Source organism: Erithacus rubecula (genome assembly GCF_903797595.1).
Source record: "Erithacus rubecula genome assembly, chromosome: 10".
Classification (NCBI taxonomy): Eukaryota; Metazoa; Chordata; class Aves; order Passeriformes; family Muscicapidae; genus Erithacus; species Erithacus rubecula.
Genome location: NC_136662.1, coordinates 9,227,927 through 9,245,994, shown reverse-complemented (window position 1 = coordinate 9,245,994; position 18,068 = coordinate 9,227,927). Strand labels below are relative to the sequence as shown.

Below are 18,068 nucleotides of genomic sequence, written 5' to 3'. Positions count from 1 at the left end.
CATATTCTGGTAGCCAGGTAAACATTCAGATAAAATGCCCTATTCAGAATCTCCATCTAAAAACTTCCCTGAAGTAGTAGCCAGATATGAACCAGTAACCCATTCTGTCTTCTGCACAGGGAGGGCATTACTTCTATCCTGGAGGATCCTATGGACAGGTAGTAGTTCTTCCTCCCTCAACAGGATAATACAGACTCCCATCCTCCTGATTCCTTAACTCCCAATATTGTGGGTGCTATGACATATTAAAATTAGAGACCTGACTGTTGTCCCTCAGAGCAGAAAATTTAAATTAATCCTGATGTAACCTGATGGTGTGAAGCTCAACAGAGAACAGTATAGAATGATCTCTGCAGTTTCTTTGCAGAACTCAAGTTTCAGCAGGCTAAGAAAACTGCCAGAAGATAAGAAAACTGCTGTCAGAATATTTCTTCCATTTTAGCAACAATGATCTTGAGTTTTACATAGGCTCACAAAAATTAGCTCAAAACTGGGAGAAAGGGCAAAGTGAGAACCAGGTGTGCAGATATTCCAACTCTCATCTGCAAGAAAATAACTGGTCTGTGTTTTTCTTTCAGGGTGGCCCAAGTTCTTCCCACAGCTCTTACTCTGGTAACCAGGTAAATATCCTGGTCACTGTGCCTGCACAGAAGTAGCCTTAAAATATTCTTTGAGAGAGTATTCAAGTACAAAACAGTAAATTTCTATGTTTTCTCTGCAGGGAGGGCCTTCCTACTATCCTGGTGGATCCTATGGACCGGTAGGTGTTTTTTCTTGTTTGTAAATATCTTCACTCCTATTCTGTTCTTGAAAAATGGAAAACACTTTCTTGGGAGAATTAAATTAAATGTCCTTTTTTATTTTTTATGCAGGGAGGGTCGTCATCTTATGATGGCAGCAGTGAATCCTATGGTCAGGTAAATAGTCTTTTTCTCCTCTTAGTCTAAATGTGGCTGAGGGCCAACACCCTAGGTGTTGTATGTATACAGCTGGGTGGAGTATATATACAGCTATATCTATTTTTTGGCTTTCACTCTAATTACAGTGATCCTTTATTTGAGGAATGAGTAAATTTGTATATGCTTTTAACTAAGTAGCCTGAAACTTTTTTGGAGAGTAAAAGTAGAGGTGCCTGCAACTTTTAAGGCTTATTCTTCTCAACAGTGTTAACTTTGAATTACCTGCACGATTAAGGTCTCTTCAAAAGTGGAATTAGAATTTGAGTTTAAAAATATGCTGCTTTAGTATTTTATGGGACATAACTCTGAGTTGTTTAGCAGTTCTAATAAGTAAATGATCGTATTTTTTAAATGTGCCAGAAGAAGATCCCTAGAGTAAGCATCTAAAAAAAAAAAAAAGTCTGTTTTCAGTATGAAAATTGTTTTCTGAACAGGGTGGATCTTCTGCATATAGTGGTTCTGACACTTATGGCCAGGTAAATATATTTCTGTCCTACATCAAAAGTTTAAGCTTGCAGTGTTGGTTCTTATGTGTTATATTGGGTTCTATGTTTCAGTTATTTTTAAGTGACCATGACCACAAAAATGCCATTTCAACTTTTGTTTCTCTTTACCTTTGTAACAACTCGAAATGTTTCCATAATGTAGAGAACATGAGGCACTATGTATGCTGTTTTTAACTGAGTCCTGTGACTACTCAATGCTTTAAATACTTCATTGTTCATGCATTAGCTCATTCAAAAGGAAAAGATTTTGTGCATTTACTTTACACACCTTACTTAAGCAGAAGCTATTAACAGTTTAAATAATGGGATTTTTGTATATAAGGAACAATAACTTTGCAAATTAAGTTCATTGAAAAGTTTTCCCCTATAAAAATGTTTGCAAGGAGGGGATTTTTTTCCAGCCTCTTCTGCTTAAACAACAGGTAAAGTGACATATTTTTTTCTTTTCTTGCACATTCCCTAGTTAAAGTAAAATAGGAGACTCTAAGTACTTAGTTAGTTTCATTCTTCTGTTTTATATTCCCCATAATCAAGAACATGTGAGAGTCCTTTTTTACATGAAAATAAATGCTTTTTCCATTATTTTACAGGATTCAGCTTCCATGGGAGTCAGTGAAACTGAAGATAGTGTAAGCATTTCTTCTCAACAATATCAATATCATAATTCACTACCTTTTAAAGTATCTAGATGCTTACATGGACCTTTATCTTATTTGATGTCATGTGATTGTGCTATACATTATAAGAACTTCACAAATTAAAATTGCAGTTAAAGCAGTTCCAACTTCTAACAATCAAACATTATTTTAATTTGTTGTTAGAAGTAGCAATTGCAAAGAAAGTTCTTTTTATTTCACAATTTCCATCAAAACTCAGTATTTGTATAAGACTACTTCTCCCTTTCTATCCCTAATTCACACTACATTTCATTTGTTTTTCCAATGCCAGACATATGAAATTCAATTTCCTTCCTCTATGTATTGCATAGGAACAGTCTGTTTTCATGTAATATGGTGAAAACTGCCTGCTTTTCTTAAGAAGACGCCTTTTCTCCTGACTAAAGTATATATTCTATTAACTCTGCTGAAACCATTTATAAAACTACAATTTTTAAGTGTTTTCCAGGGTCCAAGTTAGTAGAAAGTTGCTCTCTGCAAATAATTATAAATTCAGCCGTACACTTTAGTCACAAGTATACTGTGTTGATAGCTTCAATGCAGTTTCTGTACCAAATTTTCTTATGGGTATTCAAGAAAGCTAAAATATGATACTACAGAGGGTCCAAAAAGCTCTCTGAAACAGATGTGTTTCTCTAACTCTATAACAACAGATGTGTACCACACCTTGGTCTTTAAAGAATGAAGACCGCTTTGCAAATGCTGATGTTTTCCCTTGAAACATTCTGGAAGAAATAAAATAGATTGAGATGTGACCTCATTCCTTTATTTCACTACATCAGGATTCAGCTTTAAAAATAAAGAAATGAGCAGAGAAATAATTTATAGACTGCTTATCCTACAGCCTAAATCTTCAACCTTCCCAAAAGCAGTACCTTCCTTTGTTTCCCATGCTTCTTAGAAAGCAATAGTAAATTTGCCATGGCAATGACTGGGTTCTGGTGTTTTTTAGGATTCCTCCTCACCGTCTGGTAGCCGCCAGAGTGAACGGGTAAGCAATCCTTCCCTTCCCTATTGCCAGGTGCCAGCCCCAGTGCTGGCACTGCAGCACCTTAATTACATCTCCTGTGGAAACCCTGAGGCACTTCCAGTGTGGGACAGAAAGCCCTCAAGCACAGTGGGAATGAGGATATGTTAAAGAGTTTCAGTGCTGCTAGAAATGCCAGCTGATGCTGAGGTGTGCTCTTGAATCTCAAACTCACAAATGTGATAGCACAATTTACTTGTTCAGATCCTTGAGCTTTTTAAATCATTGATTGACTGCAAAGAGCTTCAATGCCATGATTTATCCAGCACTTATTCTAAGTGCAACCTTTTGGTTTGTTGTGCCGGATGAGTTACTTATGAAGGCTTAATTTTCCTGTCATTTTTACATGGCATATATTGTATTTATTCTAGTGACACAGAAAGTATTTTTTTGGATACATAACTCTTTCAATTGTTGTATTCTAGAGAATATCTACCACCAAAAGAGCAATAATTAGTAAACATTAAGGGGCATGTGCTATTTTGTACAGAAAGAAAGCAGACCATTTTTTTTGTTTTTCTTGAACAATCCATGACAGAAAATTAAGGAATGTGGAGAAGCAAAGAGGAGTGTTTTTCTTCCACTCTAATATTTCCAATTTTGGGGGTTTGGTTTTTTCATGTAATTTCAATACATTTTTCCAGGATTTTTATTCCCCAGGAGGCAGCCAGTCAGGTGGACATGTAAGCATCTATTTTATTTATTATTTGCACTTCCCCTTCCAAAAAGGCTGTACTATTAAAAAATTATCCCAATGAGTAAATGACACCAAACCATTTATTTCCTAGAATTTCATATGACATCTGGAATCATGTCTTGTGAAATCAAATTGCAAACTGTCTAAATAAAAAAAAATTAAAATTCTGTGTATACAACAGTCTTTTCTCCAGAAGCCATTTTAAACAAAAATAAATTTGATCTTCTTTTTGCAGGGATCATCTTCTCAAAGTGGTAGTTACTCCAGTGGACAGGTAAATATTAAATCTTTGTAGTTTTGACCCAAAGTATCAGTCATACAAAAGTTTCAAGCCTGGTCTTACAGCAATTTTTAATCTGTGAATGAAAAAGTTTGATTCATTCTTCCTTACATATCTCTATGTAAAATACCAAATGCAAACAGAGTAGTCAAAATGCATTTCATGTATTAACTGATGTTTTAACACCAGGAAAAATGAAATTAATAAATATTTAATGTTAATTTATGTATTTTAAATATAAAATAAATTATTTTCATTTTTTTCAGGACTCATACTCATCTGGAAGCAGCCAGCATGGTGGGCAGGTAGGAAATTTTTCTTTTTCATTGTTCCTGTGAGGGGTTTTTCCCCCAAAAGATATAGTTCAAGAAAATATTCCCAGATTGATAATACCTAATTTTCCAGACTACTCTGTGATTTATTTTATCCTCATTAATCTTTCTGTAGATAAAATATCATTCTCAACCAAATAGATCTTTTCAAACATAGTTAAAAGAGTAAAAGACAATACTTTGTATTTAATTGCATGTGTCACAGAAAGGTTTTTAAACAAGAATGCAATGTTTACAGGGTTCACCTTCCCCAGGAGGCAGCCAGTCTGGTGGACAGGTATGAGTTTCTTTCTCCACAGTCTTCAGTGTGGCTAGTGTTAGGAACTCTAATTTATTTCTCTTACCTTTCCTTCACAAGAACTGTTTTCCTTCACCACTGTCCTTTTTGCCCAAAGCCTCAGCAATGCATTGGGTTTTTTTGCCATGTGATTTGGACATCCAGAGTCCCTGTGATTTGCAAGCCAGAGTATCCAGCAGTAACTGTTTGGCATTTGTATCTCAGCTTCTGTACCTGCTTTGGTGCTAAACAAATTTCGTGCATATTGAAAGTGGAAAGTGAGACACTGAATGGTGAACTCCTGGCCACCTCTCAGTTATTTTTATCAGAGTAGAAATAACCTGTTTTCTGTATCATCTGTAACATGAAACAGTATTGCATGTACTCCAGGTGCTCTGGCCTGTTTAGAAAAAGAAAATTGCTTTCTGTGATACTACTCAGAATTTTGTACTCATCCTTTTTCTGAGTATTATTTTTAAGGCAAAAAATGTAGGTAATAAAATTTGAAGATAAAAAATTAGCGTTTTGTTGCCCCATCAGTTCAGTAAGTGCAGAAATAGTTGCATAGGATGAAATACACTCAGTTCTAGAAGTGGGCAGTTAAAATGTAGCTTTATGGTTTGCATGCCTGGTATGGTAGAAGTAATTTGAATTGTAACAAGAACCCGTTTCAGTCCTGTGCTCTTGACATCTTAAATACATTCTGCATTTTTTACAGGATGGATGTGATTGTTCTGGGGCAAGTTCTGTAAGTGCTATTTGTTCATTATAGATTTTCTTTTACTAATCTATTTCACTGGAAAATTATGTGAGATCCTATTTATTTCCAACTTACTTATTTGAATATACTCTTAATTTTACATTCATTGTTCCTTTGGTGAGTTAGATGGTTCTGATATGGCAGGAGTTATTTCTCATTATGCCACGATTCAGTGTTACAGAACCACTGAATCATTTAGTTTGGAGAATGCCTCAGGTCCATCCCTTAACTCAGCAGTGCCAAGGTCACCACTAAACCATGCCTCTAAGTGCCAGATGTGCAGGTCTTTTAAATACCTCTGGGGGTGGTGACTCAGCCCTTTCCCCAGCAACCTCTCCAGTGCTTGATAATCCTTTCAGTAAATAAATTGTTTCCTAAAATGCAATCTAAGCCTCCCCTGGAGCAGCTTGAGGCCATTTCCTCTTGTTCTGTTGCTTGTTAATTGAAGGAAGGGACCAATCTCTGCCTGGCTACAACCTCCTTGTACAGAGTTGAGAGGAGCAATAAGATCCCCCTGAGCCTTCTTTTATCCAGACTAAACAACCCCAGCACCTTCAGCTGCTCCTCACAAAGCTTGTGCTCCAGACCCTTCACCAGCCCCTTTGGCATTTTTGGACACAATCCCACCTCAGTCCCCTCATGAGTGGCCCTAAAATGAGCAAGGGTTCAAGGTGGCAGCCTCATCATGCCCCGTCAGTGCAGGGGGACAATCACTTCCCTAATGCTCCTTGCTGGCCACATAATTTCTGATGAAAGCCAAGAAGCTCCACAGTTGGCAGTGACTTGCATTTCTGAGCTGTGATGTCAATTGTCATACAGTATTTACAGAGATGTGTATCTCTTCTCAAAAAACCCAAAAAGATTGCATTAAATAGCAGAGTTAATTGACAAAAGATCTATCATGAAAGAAAGCGAAAATTATTTCCAATCTACAAAATTGCCAATCATAAAAATTTGCATCAAAAATCAGTGTTTACAAAATTTAAAACATAAACAAATCCAAAAACTTAGTAACTTCTCACTTGTGCTTTTAAGTCCATATGAAATTATTTAAGGACTCTGAAATCGGGTAATCCCTGCTTTCCAAATCAAATTGTATGTGGCCAATGAACATGTAGCATGCAAAAAATTCCTGCACTTTGGAAATACTCTTATTTCCTAGGCAATGAATTCTAGGTAGATACAATATGATACTTCATGAATTATGGTCTTCTGGGCCAAATAAGGGTTATTTTTCCTCTTGGCAAATTGATAAAAACAAGTGAAGTGTAAGTGTAACTAATTTCAGGCTGTGATTTTCCTCCTTTGAAATGCCATGGAACAGACATTATAAAGTTTTGTTTCATTTATAGTTTATGACCAAAGAGAAAGGCTAATTTCTCCTTTCTTTTTTTTTTTTTCCTTTATAGGGCGGATCCTCTACTTTAGTCAGAAGTGATTCGTCTGCAAATGTAAGCAATGTTCACAGTTTTTAAGTGTGTCCTCTGTTTGCTTTATCAGTATAATGGCTAGAGAGGATAAAAAGAGTCAGTGCCTGATAGAAGTCATACATTTGTGTAAATAACCTACTTTGGCTACATTTAAAAATACACACTTCTTTTTATTGTAACTGAAAATTGCACACAGGACATTCATGCAGCACTCCCAGTTTCTTTTTCCATTTAAAATAGTTTTCATTCAAAGAGAAATCTTACAATAAAAATGTTGTCACAATCACAGGTAGATAAAAGTATAAATATTTACATTATGAGTCAATTCCATTGCCTTTCTTGGAATTTTGTAAAAATATCCCCAAGGACATGGATTTACATGATTTTATTCCTCTTAGATCATTTACTGCAACAAAGTTTAGTATTAGTATTTATGTACTACTATCTTTAAAGAAGTTTTGCTTCTAAAGACTTCTTTTAGCACAATATAATTGGTGGTTTTGGTGTTTGCATTTTTTGCCAGGACTCATCTTCTTCTGGAGGCAGCCAGTACAACAGCCAGGTAATCATTCATTCCAAAAGGAGAGGCAGTTTGCCACTGCTGAAAATGACTGTTAATTCATTTGCTCAGTTAAATTCAGTTTTATATGGGAACTGGGTAAAAAGAGCAAAACCCCAGCAAATGAAATTCATCGAGTTAGATACATCCTAAAAATTCTAACAATGGATTTGTTAGCAAATAATGCCCTTGCTTTGTGTAACTTGCAAAATTAAGTTCACAACAAAAATATATATGGGGAAAGAATGAATCAAAATGCATTATTTTTTTTATTCCTATTTGACCTAATTCCATTATGAAGAAAAATCAAATCTCCCCTCTTTTAAAGAGACCTCTTGTTGTATGAGGTTTCAGTAAATTTTCTTAGTTTTGTTTTCAGAGTCCTGTTAGGTAGCCAAAATTTTACTGCTAGCTCTGGGCCAGCATTCAGCTTTCCAAATTAAAAAAAAAAAAAAAGTAATTCTCCAGAAGTGAGCAGAGGAAGAACAGGAAAGAATGACACTTTAACCTTCACCACATGTCACACAAACAATTCACTATGTCTTTGCCTCCCACCTTTGCTAAGGATTTCAGGTATTTTCCCAAATTACCTTACTCAAATTCTATTATTGAAGCATTCAGAAAGTCCTGCTCACCTGTCTTCACTCTTACCTTGCTCTCTTGCTTCTGTTGTCCTGACAGTCATGTTTTGATTTAATGAAATCCTACTGCAGGTAATTCACTCATCTTGTATTCTTTACAGGATTCATATTCCTCTGGAGCTAGCCAGTATGGAGGACATGTAAGCTCTTACTTTTCATATTTTATATTATATTTTTAATAAATATTTTACTCATATTAAAGATCTCAACTTAATATATTAAGAAAGTTGACTGGGGTGTATACTCTGTAATAATATTGTGAGTTCAAGGAAGACAAAAAAACAGAGTTTAGCCTGGGATAATTTACAAACACTCAAATAACAAAACATAGGTGTCTATGCCACTTATTTCCATTAATTAGATATTCAGAAATAACTAATTACCAATTTTTTCCAGGAGTCATCTTCTTATGGAGGCAGCCAGTATGGTGGACAAGTAAGCATTAATAGTCCCCATTTTTGTAACTTTTTACTGTCCACCTGACTGACTCTGTCTTAGCTTTAATTTAATTTAAAATCTTTTCAGTAAATCTTTCTCTGTAGTGTTCTGATGCTAATGTAATTAAACAAAATAAGTTCAGATGAAGATCATTATCTAAGACTAAGAAAAAACAGAATGTGAAATACATGGTTGACTAAATTGACTCCCAAAATTTACAGGACTAGATATCATGTCTCTCTGAAATAAATCAGTACTTTATGAAGGTAACCAGAATTTTTAAAGTCTCATGAAAGGATTCTATGAGTCTATGAAAAAGGTGTAAAAAGGTTTCAGTTTCCATTTTTTCTTTATTTTCAGGGCTCACCTTCCTCAGCAGGCAGCCAATATGGTGGACAGGTGAATATGCTTCCCTTGTAGTGTTCACGACTTTACCAAAGAGATTTGGTAGTTCTATGGGTAAAATAACATTTTAAGGAGATTGGGGTTTGGTTTGGGGGTTTCTGTCCATTTTTTGTCTAATTTGTTGTTGAGTATATCATAATTATAAATGTCTGTGATACCAATGCACAGAAGAGTTTTAACTCTTCTCTGAATTTCTGATGCATCATGGTAAATGCAGATGAGCTCACCCATTTTGGTACAGTCTGGTTCAGTTCAGTCCACTCACAGTTCTGGAGGTTCTCTTTCATATGGAGCATGGTTTAATGAGTACTGTGACATGGATATAGAAATCATTTAATTCTTTTTTGTTCAGGGTTCACCTTCTTCAGCAGGCAGCCAGTATGGAGGACAGGTGAGAATCTCTTCCTATTCTACATCAAAACTTTGTACTTTTATACTGAATGAAAAGATATTTTGTGAAAATTCTGTTTATCTGGTAGCAGATAGGTATCTAAAGATATATGATCTGAAGCAATATAAAAGCTATGGAGATCTGCTGCTTCTGTTGTATTAAATGCAGTTCTGGCCTTATTCTACCATCCAACCTGTCCTGTTGCCATCAAGGTTTCTTAGTTCTAACAGTAAGGAGTGGCTGGAAGCAGATTCATCCCTCCTCTACCTCATTTCCTTCAGAAAAATGCAGTATCAGAGTTGATATCTGAAAAGCAGTATGGTTTAAAATAGGAAGAGGAGGAAGGTGACGAGTTACTAAGAGTCTTCATGCCCCTGTGAAATGAAAGATGACAGATAGAATTCCTAGTGCTGCCTCGAGGTATAGCCTCTAATATAAAGTGACTCATAAAGCAATAGGTTGAGTATTTATTTTCCTGTGAATTTTCATTGTCCAACAGAGGAAAAAAATAGTGTTTCTTTAAAAAGCTCTTAAAGAAGCTTTTTGATTTGAGAAATAATTGGCACCTTTGCTTCAGGGTCCATATTTCCCAGGTGGCAGCCATTACGGAGGACAGGTGAGAATTATTTTTCTGTTTATGGGTTATTTTTTTCCATTGTTCATCCTTTCTTTTTTTATCCCCCCCCCCACCACCACCCCCGAAAATCAGAATATTTTTAAAGGGGTGTCTTACTTCAAAACAGTGTTTAAAATATCTGACTCTGCTGTGTCAGCCCACTCACATAAGCAATGCATAGAAGGCTGCTGTAAGCACACAGTCCAGGGCAGCAGCAGTACTCACACCTGCTGGAAGCTGACTTGCATTCAAACGTTGTTGTTCTGTTTAAGCAGCAGCTACTGTAAAGACTTACCGTGGATTTCAGTATGATTATAAAGTAAATGTTCATGCCTGTGTGGCACTTAAATCCAAAGAGATCTAAGACAAATAAAAGTGTATTTTTCTGTGACAGGTCATAAGTTAAAGGATGTGCAACAAATATAAATGCTTTTTCATTTCTTTAGGGTATAGCTTCTTCAGGAAGCAGCCAGTATAGTGGACAGGTAAAACTACTTTCATGGTATTTGCAGTTTGGGTACATGGTTCATCAGGAAAATAGATGGTGTTTTATGCAAAAAAGGAACATTTTAAGATAGAGTAGCTTTAAGCCAGACTGAAGTAGAATTTGTAAGGATGAGTCTGTCTTCTATGTAAGATTATGTTAAGAGCAAATGATACAGGGGGCTGTGACACTGCACAGAAATTTTCTTCAACATATCATTGTTTAAGAAACCAATTTTTTGTGTTGTGTTTAAATGGAAGCAATTCAAAAGACTGAGAACAGGTGAGAATGTTACTTAGTACCACAGAAGTAATAAAGTTACTCATTTCTTCCAGGGCTTTTCTTCAGGAGTCAGACAGTCTGGTGGACAGGTATGCTTTTCTTTCTCTGTACTGTTCAGTTCTACTACTGTCCATATAATCACAAATTGCTCTGTGTAACTTTCCTTCACAAGAACTGTTTCCCTTCACACATTTCATCCAGATTGAATGTAGAAAGTGAGACACTGAATAGTGAAACCCTGGCCACTTCTTACAAAGTTTTATCAGAGCAGAAGTTATCTAATAGGCCTCCACAGGCAGTCATCTAAAGAGCACTGCATGGATCCATAGGATCATAGAGTGTGCTGAGTTGGAAGGATCCATCAGGATCATCAAATCCAACTCCTGCTCCTGTGCAGGACACCCCAAGAATGACACCATAACCTTGAGAGCACTGTCCAAATTCTTCTTGAATTCTGACAGGCTTGATGGTCTGGTCTCCTCAAGGGAAAAAAAATTCAGATCTGTTTTACTGTGTATAATTTTTTACTTATCCTTTTGTGAGTAGGTTTTTACTGTAAATTTTAAATGAGAAGTTAGAAGATTCTATTAAAAATTGATCAGTAGCCTAAAAGGACAGGGGAGAGATAAAGAAACTACTTTTTTTAAATGGAGCTTGGTAAATTGATGAGAAGTGTTTTAGCCCATTTTCTTAGAGTAGCAGAATGTGAGTTTGATTTATTAATTCAGAGACCTATTCCAATCACAGACCCAGGACAGTAAGTTTGGTTGTGTTTTGTACAGGGTGGGTGTGTGTGCCCCGGTGGAGGTTCAGTAAGTATTTCTTGTCTTTATATACTTTTCATAGTATGTACACATACTGGAAAATTCCCAAGGAACTGCATTTCTTGAAATAATTCTGTCTGTGAAGTTCTATGTATGATGAAAGCTTTTTCCACATTATGCTAAAAGAAGCAATTTTGAACCTGCTAAAGGTAGAAGTATTAAGTGACTTGCAACCATAGTATTGCATTCAAAACTAGCTATTCAGTTTGTAAGAGGCCAGGGACTTTTCTAAGAACCTGTTTCCCAAATATCTCATAGTGTACCTGTTAGGTGTTGGACTTTGCTCTTAGGATAGTTATTAACATTATGATTATAGATTAAAATCTTGGCTCCAAATGCTTTCAGAATGGAGCAGAGAAACACATTTGGATAAGTTAAAGCTATTTCCATTCTTCTGCCTAATTAGTGTATTTCCTATTTCCTTGTAAATTCCTGAAAAAAAAACCCAAAAAACCCCAGTCATACAAAATGCCCCCTACCAATTGATTGCTGAGATCAATTTAATTTACTTCTGAAGGAGGGATCAGTTACCTGTCTTTTTCAGTACAGTCAAAATTGCTTGGATCACTACTTCTCTTTATTGGTCTAAGTAATCAAGCAAAACAACATGCCCAAATATATAACCACGGCATATATGCCAATTCTGAGAATTGAAAGTGTTGAAAACAACGTATAAATGAGAATTTATATAAATAGAAATTATATAATAATAATACTCACTTATATACACATTATATATATATATATATATATATGCATATATTACTTCACATATAAATCAAGATGAATCAGAATCATAGTAAGCAGTGTAAATGACTTGATCATTGCAATAGGTCAGTATGTTCCCTTGGTTTTCCTCTCTGTGACACTGAAGCTAACACAGAGTAAACATTGCTGTTTCTGTTGAATGCAGGGCTCTTTCTCAGGAACCAACTACCATGGTGGACAGGTAGGCAGTTTGTCTGTAACATTTACACAGATTAGTTCCTCAGGAATAAACATGGCTTAGTTGTGGTATTTGCCAGAAGCCATTAGATATTTAGCTCAGTTTAGTCACAAAGATAGGTATAATAATTCCAGAGAGTGCATGGGGCTTTTATTCAATCACTCTTGACATTTTAGTTATATCCTTCTACATACAACAGCCAAGGTTTTACTTTGTAGTTATAGAAGCTTTCTGACCTTAAAAAGCTACTGAAGAATCATTCACAAGGTTCATCTCACTGCATAAACCACCAATAGGATGTTTGGATGATTAGTCATTTGCCACTGCATTAGTAACTGTAAAGTTCTTCCAGTTAATCAGTGTCATGAGTATTGTTTATATTAGATCCAGGATATTTTTTTTGCCATTTAAAATTTTTTGATGCTGCTAAAAAATTATTTATAAAAAATTTACATTATTTTTGCAGGGTTCATATCCTGGAAGCAATCAGTATGGTGGACAGGCAAGTAAATTTTCTTTGTTTTCAAGATCTTCTTTCTACTTGCAATTTATTAAATGAAAAATATCATGCAATACATAAACTGACAGTTTTTTGGGATCATTGTACTCCTAATAAGTATTTGAAAACAGGGACAGTCAGTAGCTGGAGTCTCCTCAAAATGGAATAGCATGAACAAATTTCTATGTAAAGAAATTCCATAGGTCATAATTCTAGTTGTTTTACCTCAGAATGCCTCTTATCTCAAATGATTATTTTAATGAACCCTTTTTATATTTACATTAAATACTTGGAAAATTTGGTATTGGTTAAACCAATAGATACTGCTTTAAAAATATAAATTCTGGTGTGTTGCACACAGTAACACTACTTCCCTCTTCAGCTTCAACTCAAAACTCTTCCTGTTAAGCATGTACCTTATGTAGACTGTTTACCACTGATTCAGAAATGATACTAGTGCAAATAGCTGACAGATTAAATGGATGACTCACTCATAAGATAGAGCTCATTTTTCATTAGTATTACTGTGTTTGCAATCTTACTCTATCATACTAAAAAAATTAATTTCTTTTTACTCCACTGGCAAGCATTAGAGTTCAGTGTCACTCTAATAAAAAGATAATCTTATGTAGAATGGAGAGGATTCTTAACAGCTGCAAATCAATTTTTTTTTCCCCAAACTGCCCATTTGGTAATATTTACGTTTTTACAATAATACACAGGATGCTTTCTGAACATGTCTGACATAGTAGAAAATCACAAATAATTTTGATTTTTTTTTTCTTGGATAGAGCCATATGTAAGACACTTTGGACCCATTTATTTATGCAACAGAACAATGTCAGCAGGTGTTTTGTGACTGCTCCATTTACTACTTTCAGCTGCTGAAGAATTTTGAGGCATTAAGTCAGAAGTCTTTAACTGAATTTTTTTAGATTAATATACTTTCCAGATTATGACTGAGATCTCCTGTCAAAAGTCCTGTGATGTTTGATTCTGCACAGAAAAACAAAAAGTAACTGATGTTAATTTTCTGTGGTTTTTTCTTAAATAGGGATCTTATCCCTCAGGAAGCAACCAATATGGTGGGCAGGTGAGTATTCTCTTTCCATCCCATCACTTCTAACTCTTTCCTAACTTTCTAGACAGTCCAATTACTTGATGCTGACAGATTAATTTGGCCATTTTAAGTTTAAGTTTAAACAGTGGAGGTAATACAGGTAGAAGTCTTTTCAGTAAGGTGAATAAAATATTTGGTTACAATGAGTTACTGGTCTATGTAAAATATTCCTTTGGACATACTAAAGTTGTCAGGCTGTATTTCATAACACTGCTCTCTTAATTCAAACTGCCATTGGTGTGGTGTGTAGAACAGAGTATAAATTTAAGGCAGCCCATTTACTTTTTTTTTTTGTAAGAACACCCAAATAAGCTTCCCCCAAGTACTGCAGAAATTATTTCAAGACAGTGATAGAAGATTTTTTATTCAATTAATACAAGTTTGATTGACTTCTTACAGGGCTCATATCCTTCTGGAGGCAGACAACCTGGTAAACCAGTAAGTAAAAAACATTCAAATTAACCTTTCTCTTTTTTTATACGCCTGTTAGAAAAAAAAACTATATCAAGTTAGTTATAGACTAGATAGTTTCCTGATAATTATATGCAAAGAGTGTCACACAGTTTACTTATCTGGGATACTCTCACCAAATGTAAAAGCAGTATTTATTTTGACACAGTTTTAAGACAGCTCTTTACTATGTAGCTGAACTTCTAGTAATCACAGAATGAGGCAATTGGATTTGTGTCTGTGTGTGTGTAAGAAACTTCTGAACAGCTATTTCTGTTTAAATTCATAATAATCATACACTTTGTGCTCAGAGCTCAGTTTTTCATTGATTTTGTATGCATTTGTCCTAACTATTTGTCTTGCTTTGAATAAAAAACTTTTTATTTTCAAAGGAAATAATAGTTGCCATTTAACAATGCATATTTTCAACTTCTACCATTTCTGATTACTCTTTTTACTATGTAATTTGGACCTCGCTCTTGCCATTCAACTATAGTTGATACAAATGTTTTAGCTTGTCTCTTACATAAAACATGTACCTGTTATTAAAAAATGGCCATAAGTGTTACATGTTCTAATACATTAATCCTAAAGGTGAGACATTTTCTGTGCCTTTTTGATGGCATTTCTTAAAGATTTAATGCTCGTACCATTTCCTGTTGGCAATGTCATTCAAATAAGCAGAGCCATTTCACCAGAAAATTAAACTGAATAAGATGCTTTCACAACATATAATTTTTCTGTACCCACTTTTATTTTCAACTAGCTTTCTTATCAGAGTTTTGTTTAAGTAGGGGCTGTAGAGTAAAGGCCTCTTAACACTTGCGGTTTTTTGTTGGGGTGTCTTTTTTTTCTCCAAATGTAACCATAGACTGATACCAGGAGAATTATTGCTTAATTGGACTTTACTATTTTTCCCATTCCATATATTTAAGTCAACTATAAAACTTCTTTTTCTTGAGATTTTTGTATTAAATTGTCCAATACAACCTTTGAAAGAACACTCAGAAAGATGATAAATACTTGAATTTCAGATAAGGTTTTGCCTGGGATTTTTGGACAATTGGATACAAAACAGTGTTCATTCTTCCATGATGTTTAATTCCAGTTAGCAAGAATAATTAAGCACAAATTGTCTTAGAGTCAAAACCAGGTATCTTTTTTCAGGGTTCCTCAGGAGGCAGTCATCAAGGAAAGCCAGTAAGGATATTCTTCTTTTAGTATTCCACAACCAAATTAGAAATGGGGATGTTGGGTTTTAAGATACATAACAATAATGAGGGTGAAATTTTAAAATATGTTGCAATGGTAAATGTCTGAGAAAAATTGCTAATAAAAATTGGAATATTTTGTTTAAACTTGAACCTTAGGATAAGGCAGCATTTATTCCTCCCATAACAAAGTTTTGATATAGTCATGCTATTAAATATCAGGGTAATAGGTTCAGTTTCAGTTTCCAACCATGTAGTTCAGACAAGACACATTGCTTTGACCCATTCCTCTGAAACTCTTCAAGCAATAAAAAGGACATAGCTGTGCTTATATGAGACCATTCAATTAAAACAGGGGAAAAGTGCAGTGAAAATGGTCAAATCAAAATCACTATCAGACTCACTAATATCCAGGGCATTTTCAAGATTGCTGTGTGCTCTTTGGGTGCTGTTCACTGCAGCCCTGTATGACAAAATTAAATGGTTCATAATTATTTCACAGGGTGGCTCTGGCTCAGGAAGTACTTACTCTGGGAAACCGGTAAGAATCCTTTCATCACAGCACTTTAATCTTCTCTTAGTAAACAAAGAACCAGGGTGGTGGGTAGAGAAATTTTGGGATGATTTATCTCAAGAGAAAATTCTGTCTTAGTATTAGTTCAACCTTCCTCTTGAACACATCTAGAAATTAATTTGTTTGTCTGTTTGTTTTCAGCAATCACCTTATTCAGGAGGCAGTCAAGTGGTAAGAACTTTTCCTCTTTGTAGTTTCTACTGATTTCTTCCTATAAATGTCACAGAAAACTGAAATCTGTCAGATTTTCTACATCTGAGTAAATGCTTGAGAACACACGTGCAACATAATTAATGAAATAGTCCTAACAAAAATGAAGTGGGATCACAGGTGCTTTACACTTTTGACCCTATCACTGAAAAACGTGTTGATATAAATGTGGCATGTGATCTTTTGACATCAGAAGTGTCTACATAATAGACAAGACTAATAGAAAAATATTTCTCTGAAAATTTCTATGCTTTTATAATAGCAATAAAGAGAACAATTTAGGGATGGGTTTTTTAATTTTTTTTTTTTTTTTTTTTTTTTTTTTTTTTTTTTTTTAATAGAGCTCTGCTGGGAAACACTCCACTCCCCAACTCCTGATGTTATTCAGTGTTTTGAGTGCCTTTGCTCTCTCTGCTGTGGTATCAAAATGGTCTATATGAACTTCTGAAATGTTACTTGACATCCTAAACACAGATTGTATTCCATATTATTAGATTATGTAATGTAAGAAAAAAATACCATTAAGTCAAATTGGCAGATGCTACTTGCCTGTTATGTTGCATGTCTAGCTGGTATGTCATGCCCCTCATTAGCTTATCTCTGGTTTTAGTCATTAGTAGATGTCATTAGTTGTGTCAGTGTTTTAGGCATCATTTTAAGAGAGCACACTGTACCCTACTTATATGATTTATTTTTATTTCCAATAGGGAACATAATGAACACCTACCTGAAACAATTGGTGTGACAAATTAATACTTAGGAAATATTTGGTTATTAACCAAAGTGGACAAGGTGAAATAAATTGTTGTATATGCAAACTGAACACTGTGCATAGTAATCATCACATAAGATAAGGTGAATATAAACTTCTGATAAGCAGTTCTCCACGGGACAGAAGAAAAGATGCTGAAGTAGTATCAGAGTATTGGTTTTAGTCTTTTGTAATCAAATGCAAATTCAAGATGGAGATTGAAAAACAAAAAAAACTCCCCAAAACTCCAGAGGATTTACAATTTTTGGGGTTAATTAAAGTTTATTTATTAGAAAAATAAAACAGCTCATATCAAAGGTATAAACTCCATTCAAACAACTACAAATACCTAGAGCTCTGCAGAGAAACATATGAGTCAATTGTACCCCAGATTAGGCTGATAAACTAAAATCTGCTGAAAAAGAAAGCCTTTTTGCTTGGAAGGAATAGAAAATTAATTAAATTCATAAAACCAATACCATCTTGGCTCCTTTTTTTCAAATATGTAGTCTAACCTGTGATACCTCATCTATCTGAAAGGTTAATTTCATGAGTGATGTGTACATCTACAAGCAGGTACATCAGTGTGCTCGCTGACATAGCACGGCCCAGTTTGAGTCCAGGATCAGTTCCACACCTTGCAGCAAACTCTTCTGGAGCTCTCACAGCCACCTTCTGTTTGGTGTTAACACGTTCACCTAGAGCACATTCTGAACGTGTCA

The 18,068-nt window shown here is 35.0% G+C and overlaps 1 protein-coding gene across 1 annotated transcript in view; it reads left to right on the top strand.

Annotated features, from left to right (window-relative positions):
• LOC306805840 (uncharacterized protein) overlaps positions 1-17,413 on the top strand; it is a 50,220-nt gene extending 32,807 nt beyond the window's left edge. The window contains exons 46-71 of the mRNA XM_079314052.1: positions 873-917; positions 1,394-1,435; positions 2,056-2,094; positions 3,095-3,133; positions 3,814-3,852; positions 4,102-4,140; positions 4,413-4,451; positions 4,717-4,755; positions 5,474-5,503; positions 6,925-6,966; positions 7,469-7,507; positions 8,247-8,285; positions 8,542-8,580; positions 8,944-8,982; positions 9,341-9,379; positions 9,957-9,995; positions 10,442-10,480; positions 10,815-10,850; positions 11,544-11,573; positions 12,499-12,534; positions 12,998-13,033; positions 14,085-14,123; positions 14,550-14,588; positions 16,314-16,352; positions 16,527-16,556; positions 16,937-17,413. Coding sequence (XP_079170178.1) covers positions 873-917; positions 1,394-1,435; positions 2,056-2,094; positions 3,095-3,133; positions 3,814-3,852; positions 4,102-4,140; positions 4,413-4,451; positions 4,717-4,755; positions 5,474-5,503; positions 6,925-6,966; positions 7,469-7,507; positions 8,247-8,285; positions 8,542-8,580; positions 8,944-8,982; positions 9,341-9,379; positions 9,957-9,995; positions 10,442-10,480; positions 10,815-10,850; positions 11,544-11,573; positions 12,499-12,534; positions 12,998-13,033; positions 14,085-14,123; positions 14,550-14,588; positions 16,314-16,352; positions 16,527-16,556; positions 16,937-17,035 — 1,050 coding nt within the window. The 3' untranslated portion in view covers positions 17,036-17,413. The remainder of the gene's footprint in view (positions 1-872; positions 918-1,393; positions 1,436-2,055; positions 2,095-3,094; positions 3,134-3,813; positions 3,853-4,101; positions 4,141-4,412; positions 4,452-4,716; positions 4,756-5,473; positions 5,504-6,924; positions 6,967-7,468; positions 7,508-8,246; positions 8,286-8,541; positions 8,581-8,943; positions 8,983-9,340; positions 9,380-9,956; positions 9,996-10,441; positions 10,481-10,814; positions 10,851-11,543; positions 11,574-12,498; positions 12,535-12,997; positions 13,034-14,084; positions 14,124-14,549; positions 14,589-16,313; positions 16,353-16,526; positions 16,557-16,936) is intronic.
• Positions 17,414-18,068: the final 655 nt, after the last annotated feature.